At 44.1% G+C, this 24,827-nt stretch overlaps 1 protein-coding gene across 1 annotated transcript in view; it reads left to right on the top strand.

Moving 5' to 3' along the window:
• LOC126279945 (uncharacterized) overlaps nucleotides 1-20,928 on the top strand; it is a 70,431-nt gene extending 49,503 nt beyond the window's left edge. Inside the window, exon 4 of the mRNA XM_049979722.1 lies at nucleotides 20,631-20,928. Within this exon, the coding sequence (XP_049835679.1) occupies nucleotides 20,631-20,811 (181 nt within the window). The 3' untranslated portion in view covers nucleotides 20,812-20,928. The remainder of the gene's footprint in view (nucleotides 1-20,630) is intronic.
• The last annotated feature ends 3,899 nt before the right edge of the window (nucleotides 20,929-24,827 follow it).

The following is a 24,827-nucleotide window of genomic DNA, read 5'->3' as shown; positions in this document are numbered from 1 at the left end:
TCAGTTTTTGAAGGCTGGGATAGCTTTTCGATTCCGCGAGTGTAGAAATCACTTGGTTTTGAGGCGAAAAACTCGTTCAGCCATGTTTGGAGCGCATTTTCATCCAGAAAGGAAGTTCATCTACATCTACAATCCGCAAGCCACCCAACGGTGTGTGGCGGTGGGCACTTTAAGTGCCACTGTCATTACCTCCCTTTTCTGTTCCACTCGCGTATGGTTCGCGGGAAGAACGACTGCCGGAAAGCCTCCGTGCCCGCTCGAATCTCTCTAATTTTACATTCGTGATCTCCTCGGGAGGTATAAGTAGAGGGAAGCAATATATTAGATACCTCATCCAGAAACGCAGCCTCTCGAATCCTGGCGAGCAAGCTACACTGCGATGCAGAGCACCTCTCTTGCAGAGTCTGCCACTTGAGTTTGCTAAACATCTCCGTAACGATATCACGCTTACCAAATAACCCTGTGACGAAACGTGCCGCTCTTCTTTGGATCTTCTCTATCTCCTCCGTCAACCTAACCTGTTACGACACAGAGTAGGAATGATCGCGGTTATTCACGAGCAAATTGAAGACGAGTAAGCAGAGGTAAACATGCGGCCACCTGCTGATTTTTGTCATTTTGGCTGAGTGCACATAGTACCCATACTCCCGATTTTTTAACCTTCCCCACGTCCCCATTGCAATAAATGTCGCTTGATGGTGGAATGATCACAGCTCATCAGACTTACCAGTTCTCGAGCTTCGATCATTGTGGATTAATGCGTTTAAACGATGTTGATCAAACCCCGAATGTTTTCCTGAACGTAGAGAGTCACTATTTTCAAAACAATCCTTCTCAAAACGAGAAAACCATTTTTTCGCCGTGCATATCCCCATACACAGCGCAAATTTTTCTGGCTGCCTCTGCTGCTGTCAACCCTCTATTGAACCAAAGGACACAATATCTCGGAATGTTCAGATTTCTACGCTTGCCATCCCATTTTCTAACGTCCACAGCACCACTCGCTACCTCCAAAGACAAAATGACAATACGTAAACTCAGTTGTCACGGTGAATTAAAGATATCAACATGAAGAAAGGCTACGAATTTACGTACAATCCTAGTAACTAAAATAATGAATGAGACTAGCAGAAATGACATTTCTGTTTAATGACAATAATTACACCAGCGTCACCGCGATCTATAATAGGCGTCTAGACTTTACAAAGGGCCGGACGCGGTTCTCAGGAGGGTGCGCGACCACCGCGGGTGACAGTAGGTCCCCTGAATCTTGCTCTCACGCTGGGTATAAAGTGGCTGAGGTGTTCTGGTGGTAGGGCGTTCCATACCTCTACCAGTGAGTTTGACAACTCCTGGATGGTAATTGATGTACGTCGACGTCCTGCAGTAAGGCTCCCCAACACATCCCACATGTGCGCGATGGGACTTAAGCCGGGAAAATAGCAGGCCAGTTCATCAGCCGAAAATCCTCTCATTCCAAGAGCTGCTCCACTTGGGGCCGCGCGTTGTCGTCCATTAAAACTGTCCAGGGGCCCGCGAGAAGGACTCGCACTCTAAGGGTACCGTACAAACTAAACTATTAAAGTTTTAAACATGTCTGCATTGTCAGCGACCGTTCACAAAGTAAAATTAAAGCAATAACAGCCCTCGGTCGCAAACTGGTTGCAACGAAGGGCTGTTATTGCTTTAATTTTAAACTGAACTATGTTTATAGACAGTTCCTCCATTCTGTAAGTCGATTATATCGGCGATTTTTTCCAAATGACATGATTCTATGGGAAATTGGAAATTTGAGGTAAGGTCTTATGGGACCAAACTGCCGAGGTCATCAATCCTAAGCTTACGCATTACTTAATGTAACTTAAACTAACGACACACACACCCATGCCAGAGAAAGGACTGTCACCTCTGACGGGGGGAGCCGTGCGGACCGTGACAAGACGCCCACGTGTCCGTGATTCTAGGCCAACTTGAAGTAACCTACAGATTTTAATGAGTGAATCTGCGAGTGTTAAAAGCCATATATTTTGATTTCATTTATTTAGATAATTCAGTGTTTTGTCCGCCCCCAGTAGCTGAGTGGTCAACGCGACAGAATGTCAATCCTAAGGGACCGGGTTCGATTCCCGGCTGCGTTGTAGATTTTCTCCGCTCAGGGACTGGGTTTTGCGTTGTTCTAATCATCATCATTTTATCCCCATCGCCGGCCGCTGTGGCCGAGCGGTTCTAGGTGCCTCAGTCTGGAACCGCGCTGCTGCTACGGTCGCAGGTTCGAATCCTGCCTCGGGCGTGTATGTCTGTGATGTCCTTAGGTTAGTTAGGTTTAAGTAGTTCTATGTCTAAGGGACTGATGACCTCAGATGTTAAGTTCCACAGTGCTTAGAGCCATTTGAACCATCATCCCTATCAACGAGCAAGTCGCCGAAGTGGCGTCAAATCGAAAGACTTTCAACCGGCTTACGGTCTACCCGACGGGAGGCCCTAGTCACACATTAAAAAAAAAAAAAAATTAAATTCAGTGTTTTACACCACCAAGGGATCATAGACCTTACTATGTGATATAAATTTCAACTTGTTAAGTCGATCCATTCCGGAGAAAAAGAGTTTGTTACAGGCACAGACAGACGAAGAACACAGTGGTCCCATATGAGTTCTGTTCTCACAGATTGAGGTACGGAACGCTGAAAATTAAAGTCAGTGCTGAATCCACTCCTGAGGAGAAGAACCTAGAGAAGGAGTACAGCGTCACAGTAGCCCTTAACGGTGAGTGTACCGTGTTCAAAGGGTTAGAGGTCAATACTACAATACAACATTGTTCTTTCTCACACTTGAACACTTGCGCCAAGAAAGCTATCATTTTCGACAATCTTTCTGGGTAACTTACGTGTTCCCATCTCTCGCTATATGAGACTAGGTACAGTATTAAAAATTCGTATGTTGACACGTAAATAGTGCTACCATAGTGTTTACAAAATAGTCAAATTTATGAAGAACTTGACAGTATGAACACACTTCTCAGTATGACGCTTCACCCCACTCTGGCCTGAATGCGAGCACTCATTCGATTGGGAAAAGTGGCGTAAAACAGTTTTATCGTCTCCTCAAGCAAGCTGACCCACAAATGTTGCAGATACTTATTGATATGACACTGGCACTCGCACGGAGGTGATGTCAAAGCTGATACCACACATGTTCTATCGGAGACAGATACGGCGATCTTTTAGGGTGCGGGAGGGTTCCAACATCACGCAGACACGCCATCCGTGGAGGAGCGCTGTCATTTTGAAAAATGGCACCACGATACTGTCACATGAGAGGTAGCACATGAGGTTGCAGCATGTCCGTGACGTATCTCTGTGCTGTCAGTCTAGTCACTAGCAGTGGTTACCAGAAGTCACACTCGATGGCTCTCCGCAGAATGACGCCAGTAGTAGCACCGCTGTGAGTCTCAAAAATATTGCAATAACAATGGAACGTTTCCCCAGGTCGCCGTTATACGCACCGACGATGGTTATCCAGGGTAGTGCAGAACAGCGGTTAGTAGCTGAGTACAGTGCGACGCCATTCACGGCACCCGGTCACGGCACTCTTCCAAACGCAGCAGTCTGTTTTACGGTACTAACGGCAGCCTTGGCATGAAATGGTAATTCGCTACTCGCTTGGTGGTACTTTGCAACCAATGGTGTAGGACGACACATAATGCTGCTGGGAGTCCATTCTTTCTTTCCGGATGGCACTCACAGATGTGGTGGGGTTACGATCTTCATGGTGCACAATACGGCGAGCCTTCTTGGTGATAGTCAGACGTGCTAAATCTGAACTTCGACGACGTGTATATGTGCGCTCCCACTCAGTCCGCGTCGGGCCACATTAGAATCCCAATACACCACAATTCTGGATATTAAAAGATTTGATCAGTCGGCCTAATGAGGCCCCTTTCAAACTGTCTACCAGCCCTGGTAACAACAGTAGGAACAAATGAAAATAATACGCTGTGGTAAACGTTCTACTTTCCGCACAGGTTTGCAACTCTAATCGGGTAGCCGAAGTGTTTGGTGTTTCAAGAGGCAGCGTGTCGAAGATTTATACTGCGTTTAGGGAAAGCGGAAAAACATTAACCGCTAAGTCGTAAGGCAGACAAAAATGTGGGTCGAGTGATCGTGACGAACATTCATCGAAGAGGACTGTGACGAAGAAGACGACATCGTCAAAACTCTCTGCAGAACTGAATATCACACGAATCCTGCCAGCACCAAAACAACACGAAGGGAACACAATAAGATGGGAGTTGCAGGGGGGAAATGGAATTCCAAGACCACTCACTAATCATGTAAGCGCCCGTAACACTGAATAAATGATGCCAAAGCCCCGAAAGCCTGGACTGTGGAACAATGGAAGAAAGTCGGAGGAATTCAGCTTCACACTGTTTCCAACTTCTGGCAGAGTTTTACGTCCGAAGAGTGAAACGTGGCGAGGGTTTGGTGATGATTAGGGCAGTCATATCGTGGTATTCCAATGGGTTCAAAAATGGCTCTGAGCACTATGGGACTTAACATCTATGGTCATCAGTCTCCTATAACTTAGAACTACTTAAACCTAACTAACCTAAGGACAACACACAACACCCAGCCATCACGAGGCAGAGAAAATCCCTGACGCCGCCAGTAATCGAACCCGGGAACCCGGGCGCGGGAAGCGAGAACGCTTCCGCACGACCACGAGATGCGGGCTATTCCAATGTGCCTCATGGTTACTCTGCAAAATCACTTTATTTCCAAGGATTATGTGACAAATTTGGCTGATCAGGTCCATCCCATGGTACAGTGTTCGTTGCCCAATGGCGGTGCTGTATTCCAAGGAGACAGGGCGACTGTTCACACAGCTTGCATCGACCAGGACTGGTTCTGTAATAACAAGGATGAATCGTCGTATCTCATCTGCCCACCACTTTCATATTATCTCAAAGTCATTAAGACTTTGAGAGTAAGTCATCGCTATCCATCTCTATCATCGTTACCTCAACTTGCCAATACTTTGCAGGAAGAATAGCACAAGGTTCCGTTGAAAACCATACAGCACCTGTATTTATCCACGTCGAGACGACTGGAAGCTAGTGTGAATGTCAACTGTTTTTGTACACCGTGTTAACCATGGTAATGCGTTGTTTTTTGGTGTTTCCTTATTTTTGACCAGCCCGCGAAAGCTAGAAGCAGCCTTGGAAGGACGTCCGAAAACGTCGTTGCGCCGTTTAGCATCTCACACTGGAGTGTCAGTAAAATCTGCTGACAGAGATACGCACAAACGCACACAGAAAATATGCAAACTGAGCAGTTCAGATACTGTTGCTTGACGTTACTACTGAAACCGGCTGTTGCAGTCTGCGAGTGATGAAGAGACTGATGCTAAAATTCTCTGGTGAAGCATGGCTGCATATCTCCTCGAGCTACATGAAATCGCAGAACAAACGACGATATCCTCATCAGTCACATCAAAAGCCTTTGCATTATGTGAAAACAGGACCTTTCCTACAATAAGATTTAGAATTATTAAAGAAATAACATCTATAGGAAGACGATGTACCTTCATCACTGCATATATGAGACTTCAACAATAAAACAAATAATTGTGATTTGCAAACGTGGATGTCCATCGGTATAGTCTTCAGTTCTAAATAATTAAAATGTGGGAACTAAACATATTTTAAAACTAATATGCAACTGGAAACTTTGTCACTACGGTTCAATGAAGTAAAACGCGTCCCTACGTATAGGATTGACATTCCCGACAAATCAAAGCTGCTGTCACCTCAGAAAAATAAATGAAGCTTATACCTGTAACGTCATCTGTGCGATAGGATCATTGGTTTCTGGGCAATAATTCAAGTAGACAATAATGGGGAGAGAAACTGCTCATGTATTATTTAAAGCAAGAATGTTGTTCTCTTCCTTAAATGATGTGTGGAATTTTTTTTTTATTTACGCCAGTTGCCACTTGATCTCCGACAGGTGGAAACTAAACCAGATAGTAGTTACGTAAACACGCTGCCACATTACAAATGAAAATACACAATAGTACTCGTACATATTCCACTTAACCGGTCTCTTGGTCTTGCGTACCTTCACACATGATAGTATTTCTGAACGAATTCTTTTATCGAACTCACTGGTGCATTAAATCAAAAAAGGCTATCAGGATATAAGTAAGGTAACAAGTCTACCACTACAATCAAAGGGAATTAGAGCAAACACGGGGAATCTACTCGTACATGTCTGGACAGGAACTTGGCTTCATTTCTCCATTTCAAACGATACAAATGAAAGGCGGAGGAAACACTGATAACTATAATGTTCAGTTCATCAGAATTTTGCATCCAACAATGAACATCGAAGATCTTTTGAATGGTTAAATCTTCTAAATATACTGTTCTTTGCATATTTCGCGAACAATCACTTCTTTTTCTCAAGTAACGAGCCGATAACAATCAAAAGAAATACTGTTCCTACATCAAATCGCTAAGCAGGTCAACGGATTCTGTCCAATGACCCATTGATCAGTCTGGTACGGCAGCAGGAGATGGCAAAGGAAAGCTGAAGTTCTATATTTCTAGCTTAGTACAAACGTACTATCGTTTGAGCTTAGCACAGATTCCCCCATAGACGGCATAGTAATTAGCATCCCTTTCATAAAGAAGCAACTGCTTATAGTCATCGCGAATCTCTTGCCCAGCGCAAAGTCCCAAGAGATTGGAAAAAAGCGCACGTGACTCCTGTATATAAGAAGGGTTGAAGAATGGACCTGCAAAATTACAGGCCAATATCCTCAACATCGGTCTGCTACAGAATTCTCAGTTCGGACATATTAAATTGCTTCAGACAGGAAAGCTACTGGACACATATCAGCACATTTTTAGAGAGTATTGCTCGTGCGAATTTTAGGTTGCCCTTTGTCGCATAACTGCCTGCGGATCATGAATGAAGGGCAAAAGGCAGATTCTATATTCCTAAATGTACGGAAAAGTATTTGTCACGGTTCCCTACTGTAGATTGTTAACGAAAGTCCTAACGTAGGCTCTCGTATATGTGAGTGGTTCAAGGATCTCGTAAGTAATAGAACCCAGTATGCTGTCCTCGATGGCAAGTCTTCATAAGAGACAAGGATATCGTGAGGGATGCCCCAGGGAAGTGTCATAGGAGCGATATTATATCCTGTATACATAAATGATACGGCAGACAGGGTGGGCAGCAATCTGCGGCCGTTTGTTGATGACACTGTGGTGTACAGGAAAATGTCTTCGTTCAGTGATTGTAGGAGGATTCAAGGAGACTAAGACAAAATTTGTAGTTGGTGTGATAAATGTCAAATTATTATAAGTGTAAAAAATGTAAGTCAATGCAGTTGAGTAGATAAAACAATTAAGTAATGTTCGAGTATGGCATTAGCAATGTGCTACTTGAGACTGTCACGTCGCTTTGCGACATAAAATGGAACGAGGACGTAAGGTAGGTATTAGTGAAGGCATACGGTCGACATCAGTTTATTCACAGAAATTTAGGAAAGTGTGGTTCATCTGTGAGGAAGAGCGCGTATAGAACTTTAGTGCGACCCATTCTTGAGTACTTCTCGAGTGTTTGGTACCCCAAACAGGTCGGATTGAAGAAAGACATCGGGGAAGTTCAGAGGACTGCTTAGTGTGTTACTGGTAGGTTAGATCAAGTCATGGGTATTACAGAGATGCTTAATGAACTCAGATGGGAATCCCTGTAGGGAGGAGGACAGTCTTTTCGCTCGAAAAAGCTGACTGCATTACAATTCTACTGCCGCCACTGTACATTTCGCGCAACATCGAAAATAAGATATGAGAAATTCCGGATCGCACGGAGCCATATAGATAGTTCTTTCCTCGCTCTGTTTGCGAGTGGAACAGGAAACGTAATGGTCCATGTGGTTCAAATGGCTCTGAGCACTATGGGACTTAACATCTATGGTCATCAGTCCCCTAGAACTTAGAACTACTTTAACCTAACTAACCTAAGGACATCACACAACACCCAGCCATCACGAGGCAGAGAAAATCCCTGACCCCGCCGCGAATCGAACCCGGGAACCCGGGCGTGGGAAGCGAGAACGCTACCGCACGACCACGAGATGCGGGTGAAAGGTAACGACTAATAGTTGTAGAAGATGTTCTCCACCACGCGTCGTACGGTGGCTTGCAGAGTATTTATGTAGATGTAGGCATAGATGTAGATGGAAGGAAACCTGATGGTATTTTTTCGTGTAGACTGTTTGCTGGTTTGTGACGTCATTCGATAAGGGAAAAACTAACAACCTCTTGTCATTAGTCTCGTTATGAGAGATACACATCTGCTAACATCATTGATTGATAAATAAGCTTAGAGTGAAGTGAATGGGAAAAAGAACAACTCGTAGTTCCGAATGTAATGGAAAAAGGCTCCGGCTGAACTTCAAAATTTAAATAGTTTCAAATGTATGCAGTTCTTTGACTTGTCCTTCGCGCATCCTGGATTTTTAAATTAATCTCTTATAGATACTTCATCGCGCACCGTATTCCCTCCCGCTCACCCCTCCCTTCACCCCCCCCCCCCCCCCCTCCCAGCCGCCATCCTTTTAAAGTAAGAAATTTTACCTTTCTTATTCTCACGCCTGTTAATTTAATCGTCGAATTTCTTATTTCTGTTCTATGCCTAATCTTTAATATCCATCTACTCCAATAAATTTCAGAAGCCACTAATTCCTTCTTTTCCGGTTGCACCACCTTGCATGATTCACTTTCGCTCAGCCTACATTCAGAATATTCAATTTCATAAATTATTTTCAGAGTTTTAGTTCTCGACTGCCGACCATTACATTTAATTTAATTAGAAAAGTAATATTAATGAAGAAACGTAGTTTCCTCACCTCGTACTTGAATGACAGCTAGCGAAATAGTGGAATGATTAAGATGACTCTACTCGTTTCATTAATGGAGTGATACAGATTATGGAATGGCCAACCAGCTTCAGTATTTCGGTTGTATCCTTAACTCATTTCAGTGAAATCCAGGGATATTTTCAACATTTCGCGGCCCTGTCAGCAACTGTATAAATATTAATTTGAATTTTTAAAACCAACAGCCTCAGTTGCAAAGTTTACCTAGATTTACCCAGGTTTCAGTCGGGATAACCCAACCTTCTTCAGAATAAAAGTAAGTACCGTTTGTCCATAGTGGACATCAAGCTAAAACTACAAATCCATAAATTATCAGACTGCTGTACTGAGTTCCAGTACAGCACTCGTGACTGCCGCACCGCGGTCGCAAAGTGGGGCCGAGGCAGTTTCAGATAATTTTTTACAAAAAAAAAAAAACAGGTTCAAATGGCTCTGAGCACTATGGGACTTAACGTCCGAGGTCATCAGTCCCTTAGAACTTAGAACTAACGCAAGGACATCACACACATCCATGCCCGAGGCAGGAGTCGAACCTGCGACCGTAGCGGTCGCGCGGTTCCAGACTATAGCACCTAGAACCGCTCGGCCACTTCGGCCGGCTAAATTTTTACAGTCTGGCGATAATTTATGGATTTGTAGTTCTAGCTTTACTATGTTCACTATGGACAAATGGTAGTTACTTTTATTTAGAAGAAGATTGGATTATTCCGACTGAAACCTAGGTAAATCTAGATTAACTTTGCAACTGAGGCTGTTGGTTTTTAAATTTAAAATCCAGAGGTGGTTCCCTGCAGCTGATTTCAGATAGTTTACGTGTCCAATTGAACTGTCGATCCGTCGCCAATGACTCCGTTTTCTATGAGTCGTTTAACTAACTTTCATGGTTCCTTCCTCCGTCCTACCCTGCCTCCGATTTCGTAAATCCACAATTAACGCCTAGTAATTTAACCATTTCTGTTATTTGCCATCACCAATAACCTCAGTGTACGAAATATTAGATACCTCATTAAGATTAAACAGCTCCGGAGCACTGGTAACAGGCGATCATGTAACGCCTTTACGAACGTCGTAAGTCATGACATTGTAGTGTTGTGTATGTGCCCGTCGTTTGTATGTAACCAGCTCAGTAAATGGATCGACGTAGAGCCGACACAGAACGGCAGAAAGGATGCATCGCGATCCGAGGTATCCACGAACACAGCCCGAATGAAACTGCCACCTGCTGGCGCATGAGCGTGAACTTTCCCACGTGTTTCGAGGAATGATGTATCACTCTTATCCACATAAATTGACGTAAGAATAGTGACCGCAAGAAAATGCTAACCGATATGTGTCATACCTTGTCAGTGGTAAAAGAATTTAAAACCCGGCACGAACTGCTACTGACAATAAATGCAGATCCAGAAAACAGGGAAAGGAAGTGGATGTAATAAACGTTTTGAATAGGGTAGAAAAAAGACATTGCTCGCAGCGGCATATAAAGTTGCACGTCTTCAGCCAAATAACGCAAAACTGGACAGATATGGACAGGAGCAGTGTAGCGGGGTCCTCCGGATCGATAGTATGCCCTTTATCAAATTACACAATTTGACGGCGCATAGTGGCGTTTAACCCCCGGAGCGTAGTTTGGCCGGGTCGGGTTCTGTGGTACTGTATTTTGAGGGAATTTTTCTTACCATGACTTGCGTTCGCTTCTTCACATTAGGGACAACGTGAACTGGGGTGTTTGTCAGCATCGTCGGTGACAAAGTGTTGCATCTTCTTCTGCATACTCATAACGAGTAGGCTGTAGATACTCCCGTCTACCAAGATGGCAACAGCCATGTTCACAGGGCTGCACTTCTACGGTCCTGGTTTGACGAACACAAAGGCACCTTAACGCACCCTCACAGTCCCGTTAAATGACTGTGTTAATCTCACAGAAAACGTCTCGGACTACTTGGTACAGCGGCTAAAACGTAGCAGTGGTCTTTCTCACTTGGTATTTATGTTACTTGTTTATTTTTGTTCAATGGGATGTATTCATCAATGAGTAGCTTCACCTGATATGGCCTGCATGAAAAAATTTAAAAAAAATATTTTTTTGCGCCGAATAGAAGTCATTATTCAAATTAGAAGCGATGCTACCCGGTATTAGCTAAATATCTCCTGCAACTGACAACTTCTCATCCGGTAACCTCACACTGTATAAGCAATAAAGCACGGCTTTCAATAACTCCGAACGTAAGGGCAGAGTAGTGGAAGTCGTGCCACGTTTACGGTGGAACTTCTGAGTCAGCTACATCTTTCACGTCACCAACACTCGACATACTTTGATCATATATTGGACTTAGGAAATTAGACTGTGTGTATTTGGAACTCTGAAAGCAGTAATCAGCTTGTGGTGCTGCAATTCTTCTTAAGTCCGTGCTTCCTAAGAAAATGGGACGAAGAATTCCTGTCTTGCTTAAGGCGAAGTTCCTCGAAAGTTTCTGAAAGCAGTATAGGGAGTGGCCACCATTCAAGGAAATATATCATTCGGTCTTCAGCGACCTAAACAGGGTATCCCAAGAAAGACGGACAACGCTTAGTATGTTTTGCAGGAAGGCACTCTGATCGGTTTTCAAGAAGGAACCTACCCCCGGAAACGCACGGTTTGGCCGCTGGAGAGCGTAGAAGTGTGAGGTGCGTGTGCGCTCCACATTACGTCAGTAAACCCAATATGAGTAGCAAATCGCGCTGTCTACATTAAAGATGGGCTTCTAACTGCGAACCCCCATACGTCAATGCAGAACATACATCGGCGGTGGTGACCCTTACGCACATGAGCCAGTTTGTGCGGTTGACTTCGAAGTGTTTCAATCGTTCCGTCAACTCGAACAATAAGGTCCTCCGCTTACATTACAGGTGTGCCATACACCGTAGTCTTCATCCTACCCCACATAAAATAATGGAGAGGCTTCAGATCTGGCGACCGTGATGGACATGGAACTGACCTACCTCTACCAGTACATCGACTGAGATATGTGACGTTGGGTAACTCCGCACATCGACACAAAGTATTGCAGCCACATGTCCATCCGAATATTTAGTGGCACTGCATCCACTCTAATGAACTTATCAGAAACTGCATTGAGGAAATGTTATTCAAATTGTTAGGAGCATATCAATAAGATTCAATTTTCCACTGACAGATATGTTAATAGATGCAAGGTGTTGCAATCCTTTCAGCATTACGCATGCGTTACACATGTTCTGAACACAGTTCTCAAATACATGTTGGATGACAATTATTGGATGAACTGGGCTACCGTCACTTATACCGCGACTTTGCTGAAGAGATACTGTCCGTTTCATGAACAAAACTGGTGACGTGAATTCGATACAGACAAGCTTGAAACAAAAACGGAGGCTAGCTGGATCAGCGTGATTAGAATGCTACAGTCTGTTGTTAGGCAGTACGATAAAATCAAGGAAATGTTATCGGAGAAAGGCGTATCCTAAAACTTATTGCTTACGAGAACAGCACTGAAAAGGACCCGCGGTATTTTAGACCCATTCAAAGGTGCAATACGAACGTTGGAAGGCGAGAAGTTCTCGACAATTCAGTTTTCTTATAGGTGCACAAACTAAAAACACATTGTAATGCAGGGCCCGATGATACAGAGATATGTTAGATTATTGCAAAAGCTCTGTGTCTCCTGCAAATGAAAATTGAGCTTAACTGCATAGCGCCGGTTCACGACTCACCAGTATTTTGGTAGTACAGTAAAACGGTCGTATTTCTGTCAATTAAATATAGATACTACGAGCGCTGAAAGATCGTTGTCTCCGTCTCACAGATGAAAAAGTCGAATTGTCGACGTTGGACAGAATAATAACCATTCTGTGGTCGCCCTGCCGGTTATTGGAAATGTCTGTTTCTGACAGGTGGGACGTTATATACTGTACGTCAATGCGTGATGAAATATCAATTTCTGACGAGCTAGAACAGAATTATAACGTGGCTGTAATATCTTACTTTGTTTTTGTTGTATGTAAATATTTATTTGGGGTCGTTGGGAGAATGTCACGCCCGCTCAGCACCAAAAAGAATGAAATCTCTTTCCGGACTGAGTAGATTTTGGACCATACGATACTCAACCTACCGATGAAGTTCATTTTTATTAAAGCGGAAGGGTTAATGGTGAACTCGAAGCCGCTTGAGAGGTGAAAGCGTAGGCGTCGTTTCTTCCCCAATTTATCTAATTTAGCGCGAAGAATGTTTTATGTGAAACGTGAGTAGCGAAAGAAGTACCATTGTGGCTTGGAACGTTATCACGTACGGACGAAGTAATGTTGAGCGGAATCCAGTCGATTTAAATGGTTCAAATGGCTCTGAGCACTATGGGACTACTTAACTTAGAACTACTTAAACGTAACTAACCTAAGGACATGACATACATCCATGTCCGAGGCGGGATTCGAACCTGCGACCGTAGCGGTCACGCGGTTCCAGACTGAAGTGCCTAGAACCGCACGGCCACACCGGCCGGCCCCAGTCGATTCATTGGAATGACGCCAACAAGAAATAACTGAGAGACAATTTTGTCCTTGTTAGATTTCTAATTTCTTTGGTGGTAGAGTTCAGATGTGTACATTTGAACCAATAAAGCAGAAGGTGTTACAAATAACTGCAGTGAGATTTTTCATTTCGAGATCGACCGACAGAAGTTGGTGGTAACATAGTTTTCCTGTAAAACTCCAAACTGTTTCCTAATTGAAACTTCCTGGCAGATTAAAAATGTGTACCGGTTCGAGACTCGAACTCGGGACCTTTGTCTTTCGTGGACAAGTGTTCTGCCACCTGAACTACTCAAGTACGACTCACGACCCCTCCTCACAGGAGATGAGATACTGGCGGAACTAAAGCTGTGAGGACGGGTCGTGAGTCGTGCTTGGGTAGCTCAGTCGGCAGAGCACTTGCCCGCGAAAGTCGAAGGTCCCAGTTCGAGTCTCGGTCCGGCACACAGTTTTAATGTGCCACCGCCAGTTTCATATCAGCGCACACTCCACCGCAGTGTGAAAATTTCATTCTGTTTCCTAATTATCGTTACTGCATAAAGTAGGCTACTTTCTTCTATGGATGACAAAGATGGCGTCATTAGAAACTGCGACCCATTGTACAAGCGTAACTAAAGTGATGAGTGTAGTCCCATCAGTTGGTGGGAGTGTCTGGAGCGACACCAGCCTGCAGACACACAGGGCTGCTACTGAAACGGTCGAAACATCAGCGCGGCGGGCGGGCCTCTGCCCTCTCCACAGCCCGACCGCTTCGAATTTTCGCTCTCGAACAAGCTATGCCGGAGCGAGTATTAGCGAGTAATACGCCCTGTTTGCAGACCTGTAGACTGGTTCCTCGTAGAACATTGCAAGCCTGTCCGTCTCCAGCCATAGTGTTGGAGCCGAGAGAGGACGATCTGCATCACTTTGCGGCTCCTGCGAAAGGATGAACAGTAGATTATGATAGTTTTCGCGAGCACCAAGCACGAAATGCTAAATCTTCACTGTGCAGCGGACGCACCTCAGGCAGAAAATACCGACGAGCAAGATTCTTGCTTCGCTGAAGCGTCTCTCGATGGCCGCTAGCCTGAAATAATGTGGGGTACGTCCGTTTAGGAAACGTTCTGCATACAGTCTTGTAACCGCTCTCCCATTGCAGTCCGCTTTGCCGTATGGGAATGTGGAGGAATGTAGCACATGCACAGGAATGTTGTTAGGCTCATGTCGTCCATCCGCAATACACAGATGACCAAACTGTTGCACACCTTCCGTATTCACACATCAAAACGAATAAGAACAAACTGTCACGACCGTTCGCTCTCAGACTTGGCCGCTCTCCAGCGCCCATGCCGTGTGTTTCCTGCTGTGGTTTCCTTCATGAGAAACGATTAGTTTCTCTTCCCTTACAACATACTAAGCGTTGTCGGTGCTTTTGGAACACCCTGTATATTGAGTAACAAGATACGTGGCGTGAGGGTAAAGATGCGACTACTGAATAAGAGAAAAATTCTCTTGAATGTAATTCTTTAAGCTTTCTACGTCAGGTGCTTCCACAATTTGACTGTAGTCCAAACAGAGAGCACCCAAATCTGCGCCCTGCGTCTGACGAAAAGAGATAGGCGAGGCTTCAAAATATCGTGTAAATATAACAGTACAACTTCGCTACAATTCCAAAAACTTCTTAATCCTTGGCCGGCCAGTGTGGCCGAGCGGTTCTAGGCGCTACAGTCTGGAACCGCGCTGCTGCTACGATCGCAGGTTCGAATCCTGCCTCGGGCATGGATATGTGTGATGTCCTTAGGTTAGTTAGGTTTAAGTAGTTCTAAGTTCTAGGGGACTGATGACCTCAGCAGTTAAAAAAGTCCCATAGTGCTCAGTCATTTGCACACTTTTTCTTAATCATTCGCTGAAACAAACGTGTCACACAAATCCCCCGTGTCCCTATTGAATGGTTCACAGATGATTTCGTTCATAATAAACTAGAATAAATGTGTATTGGATTTACGAGGAGTGAAACTCTGTCCTCATTACGAAAGAGTCCTTCTCTCCAGGCGGTGACAAAAACCGATATAAAAAGCTGAGTAAGAGAGGAAACTAATTATTTTTACAAAACTAGAGGAAGGTATGGTGTTTCCTGCTAGGATTATGTTGTCAGGATACAATACATTTACAGTTAGGACGCCATTCGTTAGACATCTATCAATCGAAAAGACGAAATGACTACCTGTTACAGAAACGCCCGAAGCGCTACGCCTCTTTACCCTTAAAGTTCATCGAAAATTTTCAATCTTGAACGTAGGAGATACTGTGACACTATATGTTATCATAGCGCACAATATAAGTTATAAGTTATTGTTAATAATGTCGTTCAGATAAACTGTTGTAATACAGGGCGAAAGAAAATATCGAGTGCCAAACGGAACGGAGCAGCTAACAAAACGGCAGGCTTTGTGTTTTGTGTATCATGGTCTTTCGGGTATTCCAAAATGATACTGAAAATCGTTGGGGAATTTTGGAGCATGCCCTGCGGAACGAACTGCAATATCGGGACACCTCGCCGAAATTGACTCCACAGCTTAGTAATAGAGAGACCAAAGCAGACCTTGATCACCAATCATAGTTATGTTTCACTAGCCGTTGCAGTAGCAAGAGAAGGTACATTGATAGTATATCGAGAGGAATTCTACAGTTTCATTTAAATTAAAAGAATTAGACTCAAGCACAAGAAAAAAAGTCAACCTACATAAAATTACTGCAACTTCGAAAACAAACAAGATGGAGAAGGAAGCACCGCTACTCCAAGTAATTCTAAAGGAGAAGAGCCTCCAGCATTTAAGCACGCCTGCCACCTAATTACCATTGTTCCCAAATGCCATTCCAAACCGCGTCCGCTACTGACACGCTATAGGCGATTTATCTTGACACTACATGAGGTGTTGGTAGTAAACAGACGGCATGATGTTACTGGAGCACTTGTCTGAAATGGTGTCCATTAAGATTCTTTCCGATTGAGTAGATATGTCATCAGTAAAAGATATCGTCTACATCGACATTTACATATATACTCTACAAGTGACTGAGCAATACATATCGGAGGGTACATCGTACCTCTCTCCTCAGTTTTCTTCCCTATTCTATTCGGGTACTGAACGAGGGAAAAAGATGGCTCTGTACACGCCTCATATTCTCCCTTATGCTCAAGATCGCTACGTGACTTGCAGTATCGTGACAGCATACTTCTCGCGTAGTTTTCTAGTTTTCGTCGTGCACAGGCTCTCTAAACGTACTCAACAGCATTTCCCGAGCACTATATCGTCTTTCTTCCGAAGAATCACATTTTAGTCCCCTGAGCATTTCGGTTACACTTTTGTATGAACTAAGGAAAAAAGAACTGTCTTTAGGCCTCCGTATGAGCCCTAATTTCTCGTATCTTATCTTCTTGGTCGTTAAGCGCGATATGTGCTGCCGGGAGCAGAATCGTTCGGCAGTCAGCCCCAAATGACAGTTATCTAAATTTTCTCAACAGTGTTTCTCAAAAAGAACGACGCCTTCCCTCGAGGGATTCTCATTTGAATTCCTGAAGAATCTCCGTAACACTTTCGTGTTATTCGAACCTACCGACAACAAATCTAGCAGCACGCCTCTGAATTGCCTCGATACCTTCCTCCAGTCTGACCTGGTACGGATCCCAAACACTCCAGCAGTACTCAAGAATAGATCACACCAGCGTACTATATGCGATCTCCATTTCCAAAATTCTCCCAATAAACCGAAGTTGACCATTTATCTTCCCTACCACAGTTCTCACGTGATCGTTCCATGTCATATCGCTTTGCAGTGTTACGCCGAGATACTTAAACGACTTGACTATGTCCTGCAGGACACTAGTAATACTGTATCCGAACATTACAGGTTTGTTCTTCTCACTCATCCGCATCAAATTACATTTTTCCACATTTATGCAGATAATAAACAGATATTCATTGGACAAATCTATTATACTAGAAATGACATGTGATTACATTTTCGCGCAATTTGGGTGCATAGATCCTGAGAAATCAGTACCCAGAACAACCACCTCTGGCCGTAATAACGGCCTTGATACGCCTGGGCGTTGAGTCAAACAGAGCTTGGATTGCGTGTACAGGTACAGCTGCCCATGCAGCTTCAACACGATACCACAGTTGATGAAGAGTAATAACTCGCGTATTGTGATGAGGCAGTTGCTCGGCCACCATTGACCAGACGTTTTCAATTGGTGAGAGATCTGGAGAATGTGCTAGCCAGGGCAGCAGTCGAACATTTTCTGTGTCCAGAAAGGCCCGTACAGGACCTTCAACATGCGGTCGTGCATTATCGTGCTGAAATGTCGGGTTTCGCAGGGATCGAATGAAAGGTAGAGCCACGGGGCGTAACACACCTGAAATGTAACGTCCACTGTTCAAAGTGCTGTCAATGCGAACGAGAGGTGACCGAGACGTGTAACCAATAGCACCTCATACCATCACGCCGGGTGATACGCCAGTATGGCGATGACGAATACACGCTTCCAATGTGCGTTCACCGCGATGTCGCCAAACACGAGTGCGACCATCATGTTGTAAATCAGGCCACCAGGAGGCTGCTCAATCGTCTACAGAGAGAACTGAAGGTAGAGCTCAATGTAAACAGAAACTGCATCATGCGAAAAAATGACGTTTTACCATTCGTGCACCCAGGTTCGTCGTTAAGTACACCATCGCAGGCGCTCCTGTCTGTGATGCTGCGTAAAGGGTAACAGCAGCCATGGTCTCCGAGCTGATAGTCCATACTGCTGCAAACGTCGTCGAACTGTTCGTGCACATGGTTGTTGTCTTGCAAACGTCCCCATCTGTTGACCCAGGGATCGAGATGTGACTGCACGATCCGCTATAGCCATGAGGATAAGGTGCCTGTCATCTCGACTGCTAGTGATACGAGGCCGTTGGGATCCAGCACGGCGTTCCGTATTACCCTCCTGAACCCGTCGATTCCATATTCTGCTAACACTCATTGGATCTCGACCAGCGCGAGCAGCTGTGTCGCGATACGATAAACCGCTATCGCGATAGGCTACAATCCAGCCTTTGTCAAAGTTGTAAACGTGATGGTACGCATTTCTCCTCCTTACACGATGCATCACAACAACGTTTCACCCGGCAACGCCGGTCAACTGTTGTTTGTGTATCAGAAATCGGTTGGAAACTTTCCTCATGTCAGCACGTTGTAGGTGTCGACACAGGCGCCAACCTTGGATGCTCTGAAAAGCTAATCAAAAATGGTTCAAATGGCTCTGAGCACTATGGGACTTAACATCTATGGTCATCAGTTCCCTAGAACCTAGAACTACTTAAACCTAACTAAGCTAAGGACAATACACTACACCCAGCCATAACGAGGCAGAGAAAATCCCTGACCCCGCCGGGAATCGAACCCGGGAACCCGGGCGCGGTAAGCGAGAACGCTACCGCACGACCACGAGATGCGGGCATCTCACAGCATCTTCTTCCTTTCGGTTAAGTTTCGCGTCTGTAGCACGTCATCTTCGTGGTGTAGCAATTTTAATGGCCAGTAGTGTAATAGGGGAAAATGTATCTTATAAAAATTTAGCAGTCGTCAGTAAAGGGGCTAATAGTTCCAGTGTGTGAATACTTGAGAAATGCACAGACCGCACACTGCATGCGGTAGGTCTGTCGTGGCCACTCAAAACTATGATCCAGCTTGCGCGTGTCAAGGGCCACCGAAGGTAGCTCACGAAACCTACCGGTCTTGTTCACCAAGTTGGGGTTAGCGGTCTGTGGCACGACTCACCTTTCGAGATGTCTGAGGGCATTGCTGGGACACCACAATTTATGGAAGGAAATTAGAAGTCTGGGAATATGATTTGGCACATCGCTGGCTGACCTTAGTCCGGAATTTCTACGACAAACTAGCGACGAAGATGTGCCTTGATTGTCCCATGAATGACGACATTTCGGGGTGCGAATTTGTTCAACGTGGCACTGGCACGCTATTGGCGGAAGAGAATAACGTATTTCGTGGTTGGCGCAAACTGATGAGTCGATAGCTAGTGGAAGAAAAATGGACACTCTTGGTTTGTTGGTGGGTGGGGACAGACCAGTGGTTCTTGGAGCTTGGAGTTGTCTGACGTCTGACAAGCAAGATTCTGATTCTGCGCTACAACCACGGTCCTCCGACTTACCGCTACAGCAGGCTGGTGAGAGCATACAGCTGCACGGCTCGCTAGATCGGGGTTAATATTTAGATAGGCAGCGTACCGCTGTCACAGCTCCGCTAAACGTGATTCATATCTTAATATCGTTTCATATGGTATTCAGTCGACCAATGGAGTTACTAAATTAAATTGAAATCAGCGTTTGGCCTTAATGGCCGGGAGGCCCCTTGCGGGGCAGGTCCGGCCGCCTTGGTGCAGGTCTTACTACATTCGACGCCACAGTGGGCGACCTGCGCGCCGGATGGGGATAAATGATGATGAAGAGAACACAGCTCGCAGTTCCTGAGCGGAGAAAATCCCCGACCCACCCGGGAATCCAACCTGGGCCCGTAGGACGGCAACCCGTCACGTTGACCATTCAGCTATCGGGGCGGACGAGTTTCTAACTGAATCATTGAGTAGTAGCGGATTAATGATTTAATATGCAGATTCGATACGGTAGCCATCCCTTTGCTTGCCTAGCTTGTTGGTTATCAGCATTTAACTTTGTTGTTCATATAATGCTGATGCTAATACTTTGCCATTATTTAATACAATGAATAATCGGTTCATATTTCATTTGCATGTTACTTGAATGAGCATGTGGTTCCCTTCAGTTCACTAATACCGAAGGATTTTGCAACTGGACCGTCTAGTAAATGCTGTAGGTTAGATTAATTTTTCCTATATCTTTTGTAATGATTTTTTAAAGATGTAGAAGCAACCTAAATTGTAACGGATTGTCCCATTTCTGCCATTTCATCATTGGGGTAACCCTCATATTCATTTGTATGCGAACAGCCCTGCGTATGTCGGTGTACTCTTACTTATTTATCGCTGTGTACTCTGACTTGCAATTGGCTGTAGAATTTGCCTGTCAGGAGATGTAACGGCCTTGTACCGATGAGTTCGCTTGTTTACTGCGCAGAAGGTGGATTGCGAAGAAACTGAGAGAAATAAATTATATCGCCCATATGAAGCCACACGAAGGTGGCTGGCACGGCGGCGCCGACGTCCGGTCCAGGTCCTCCGCAGACTCTCAGCACGGCGACCTCGGCGCGCGCTGGCCGTCGCTGGGGCTGTTGGCGCTCGCCTGCGCTCTCTGCTAGCCTGGCAACACGACTACAGACCGCCCCTGCATCAGCGCTCCACACACGCTTACTTTGTTTCTTTACAGTGCTGTAGCTGGTCCTTGTAGCCGCCCTAAACGATCTGTAACGTGCAGTGTTTTTGTCACCCATTAAAATATATGTATGTAAACGGTAAATTATTTTCTGTGTTGCTAGTGCGATGGAAGTTCATCTAAAACGTTACTATCCAAGTAGACGGTATACAGACCAACACATGTTCGCTACAGTATCCCTGTTCCCTAAACAGATTTAACAAATGGGAGTATGAAAATGAAAAAAAATTGCTAAGTGGTATTTTTTTTCATAAAACTTATTTTCAGTGCCATTGTGTTCTCGGCACTTTGTTTCATGTCCCTAGACTCGATCCAGGTGGCAAATCACGGAGAAGACTTTCAAAAATGCGTTAGTAGATGGCGCATGGTTTTTGTGTGCCAATATATATTGGTGGTTTGAGGCTGCAATTAAGATAGTGTCACAGACACAGAAACAGGCCGCTGTCGGGCACATAATTAAACAAGCTTAACAAGATTCCGCCAAATATTTTTGGTTGCCAAAACGAGCTGCCCATTATCAAACAAATAGCATTAAAAAGCAGATACAAAGAAACACGGGTAGATAAACTAAACAGAAAATCAAGACAAAAATAATGAAAAAAAAAAGCAAATCAAACCACATCAACGTGTAAGTGGGCTGTTTAGGTTTTTATGTTGGTAACGCCACGTAGCGCTCTGTGTGAAAATCACTGGCTGTGTTGTGTCCAGTCTGTGGCTGGTTGGCATTGTTGGAATATTCGCTATCGTAGTGTTGGGCAGTTGGATGTGAACAGCGCGTAGCGTTGCGCAGTTGGAGGTGAGCCGCCAGCAGTGGTGGATGTGGGGAGAGAGATGGCAGCCAAACTTTCAGGAAACATTCCTCACACACAAAGAAAGAAAATATGTTATGTGGACATGTGTCTGGAAACGCTTACTTTCCATGTTAGAGCTCATTGTATTACGTCTCTTCAAATCACATTAATCATGGAATGGAAACACAGCAACAGAACGTACCAGCGTGACTTCAAACACTTTGTTACAGGAAATGTTCAAAATGTCCTCCGTTAGCGAGGATACAAGCATCAACCCTCTGTCGCATGGAATCCCTGATGCGCTTATGCTGCCCTGGAGAATGGCGTATTGTATCACAGCCGTCCACAATACGAGCACGAAGAGTTTCTACATTTGCTACCGGAGTTGCGTAGACAAGACCTTTCAAATGCCCCCATAAATGAAAGTCAAGAGGGTTGAGGTCAGGAGAGCGTGGATGCCATGGAATTGGTCCGCCTCTACCAATCCATTGGTCACCGCATCTGTTGTTGAGAAGCGTACGAACACTTCGACTGAAATGTGCAGGAGCTCCATCGTGCATGAACCACATGTTGTGTCGTACTTGTAAAGGCACATGTTCTAGCAGCACATGTAGAGTATCCCGTATGAAATCATGATAACGTGCTCCATTGAGCGTAGGTTGAAGAACATGGGGCCCAATGCCTGCCCAAACGTTCACAGAAAATCTGAAGAGCAATGAGTCACATGTCAACACAAGCACCGAAGTCAACATTACCTTCCTTCACTTGGGCCAACTGACGGTGAATCGAGGAAGTACAGCACATACTGACGAAACTAAAATGAGCTATAACATGGAAATTAAGCGTTTCCGGACACATGTCCACATAACATCTTTTCTTTATTTGTGTGTGTGAAATGTTTCCCGAAAGTTTGGCCGTACCTTTTTTTAACACCCTGTATATGATGACTTTTGAAGATTATTAAGGTGAATACATTGTTGTCTATCAAAATCTTTCATTTGCTAACTATGCCTATCAGTAGTTAGTGCCTTCAGTAGTTAGAATCTTTCATTTAGCTGGCAGTATTACCGCACGCTATATCGCAGTAGTTTGAGTAACGAAGATTTTTGTGAGGTAAGTGATTAATGAAAGGTATAGGTTATTGTTAGTCTGGGCAACTCTTTTGTAGGGATTATTGAAAGTCAGATTGCGGAGCGCTAAAAATATTGTCAATTTAGTGATCAGAATAAGTAAAGAGAGAAATGTCTGAGTACGTTCAGTTTTGCTCATCTGTTTGAAAATTAAATAACATAGTGGTTTTCCAGCACTGTCATTTATAAAAAATTTCTAAGGGGATGATTCAAACGCATTCAGTCTGCACACCAACCGAAAATGGCATACAACGAACTACCAAAACAAGTTCAGACTTAAAATAGGTAACATATTTTTAAAAAAAGGTATCAACAGTGCATACAAAACAAGTATCTCAATGTAATAACACATCCCAAAATTGAAATCAACGGCAGAGACCAACAATCTGGTATCTATCAGCTCAGTTACAGAGACTGCGAAAAAAATACATTGGGATGAATGGCAGAACATTTGACACAAGATGTAAAGGAAACATAAGGCCACTGAAATATGGTTCAAACCATTCAACATTTGCAGACCATCTTAAACAGAAATAGCACAGAGCAAGCACTATTGAAAAAGATACCAATATCATAAGAATAAGTAAAGACATGCCTTTTCCTTTTTTTTAAGGTACCCTTTATTTGCAGATAATAGCGCATTTTACTTTATTTCCTGTTTTGCTATTTCACATACATGAAGTGACTATATCAGCACTGCAGTATTTACGAAATAAAGTGTGAGCGAAAGGTTCCCGCACTGGGTACCAAAGACAGTTGGCCCACTGCACTTTAAGAAGTCAGTGAGATGACGTGCCGATGCAGAAATCGCACATGATGTCAGCAAAGAGATCCAATGAGAAAGTACAATTATTCTGACGCGTAACAAGCAATTTTTATAACAAATATTTGATAACAAAAGTTGCATTTTGCCACTCACATTCCGAGGAGTCTTTGGGTCTTAAAAACTGTTACAGTAAATTGACAGTGGTAGTAAACGTTCATATTAATAAAGGAATGACTCTGGCATAACCGAACAAGTATGATCTTATACGCACTATACCTACCGTACGCTCAAGTTACAGATTGGTCACCACAGTCGGCAGTAGTTGATAGAATGCCTTTAGATCTAGTTATATGGGAGACCATGCTGTCTTACCCTAAAATAGCTAGCTTATAATCAGTGTGAACAAGCTCATTTTGCGGTATTTCTTAAATAAACGCACAATATGGCATCCCGTGCAAAAATTATTTGCACAAAAAGTTTCTTCCTGCTTCATTACGTGAATCATAGATAGTAATACTTCACTTTCAGTATCCGATGGTGAAGCTACTGCTCTGAAGGGGGACATAAAAATACAAGTGCATGTCCAAATAACAGGTAGGAAGAATTTCTACTCAGCGTCTCGGTTGAAGGACAAACTGGCTTAATCATCACAAAACGCAGGTGGGAAAGCGTGGCCAGTTACACTGTGCGCGACTTATATCACTACCTACGCACTCACGGTCTAAACTGAGACATTTCTAGAGGTTTACTACGAAAGAGGGGTTGTTGCATTTGGCAGCCGTTGCAGGAAGATGAATTTCTCGCAAATGTGGATAGATTACAGTGGATGTTTCTTGCAAATCGTCACAGTTTGTACAATTTGCAGTAGATGCGTCTTGCACTTGGCATCTTGTGAGTGAAATCCGGCTGTAGAGAAATAAATGGCGACGTAAAAAGCTATTTACTGCAAATTTATCGGCAAAATAGGAAGTTCAATTTCGATGACACACGCGACGAGAAAAGAAACGAGTAGTGAACAATAACTGTTAGAAGTGATTGAAATGTGTAACATTAAAACTGTGTGAGTCCAGTAATGCAGCAAATGTGCCACGTAAAGTGATAAGTTTCGCACAGCAAAAAATACATTTAACGCCTCTGGAGTACGAAAACTTCGCGAGTGACGAATAGTGAATGACCTTCGAGAAGAGGTCTAACAGAAGAAAGAAGATAGCAACGTCCAACGTGGCAAGGCAAGCTGCGTAACCTTAGGAAACAA

The sequence above is a fragment of the Schistocerca gregaria genome, chromosome 1 (assembly GCF_023897955.1).
Source record: "Schistocerca gregaria isolate iqSchGreg1 chromosome 1, iqSchGreg1.2, whole genome shotgun sequence".
In the NCBI taxonomy this organism is placed as follows: domain Eukaryota; kingdom Metazoa; phylum Arthropoda; class Insecta; order Orthoptera; family Acrididae; genus Schistocerca; species Schistocerca gregaria.
The sequence above is the reverse complement of the archived record's forward strand: the minus strand, read 5'-3'. Positions and strand labels throughout refer to the sequence as shown.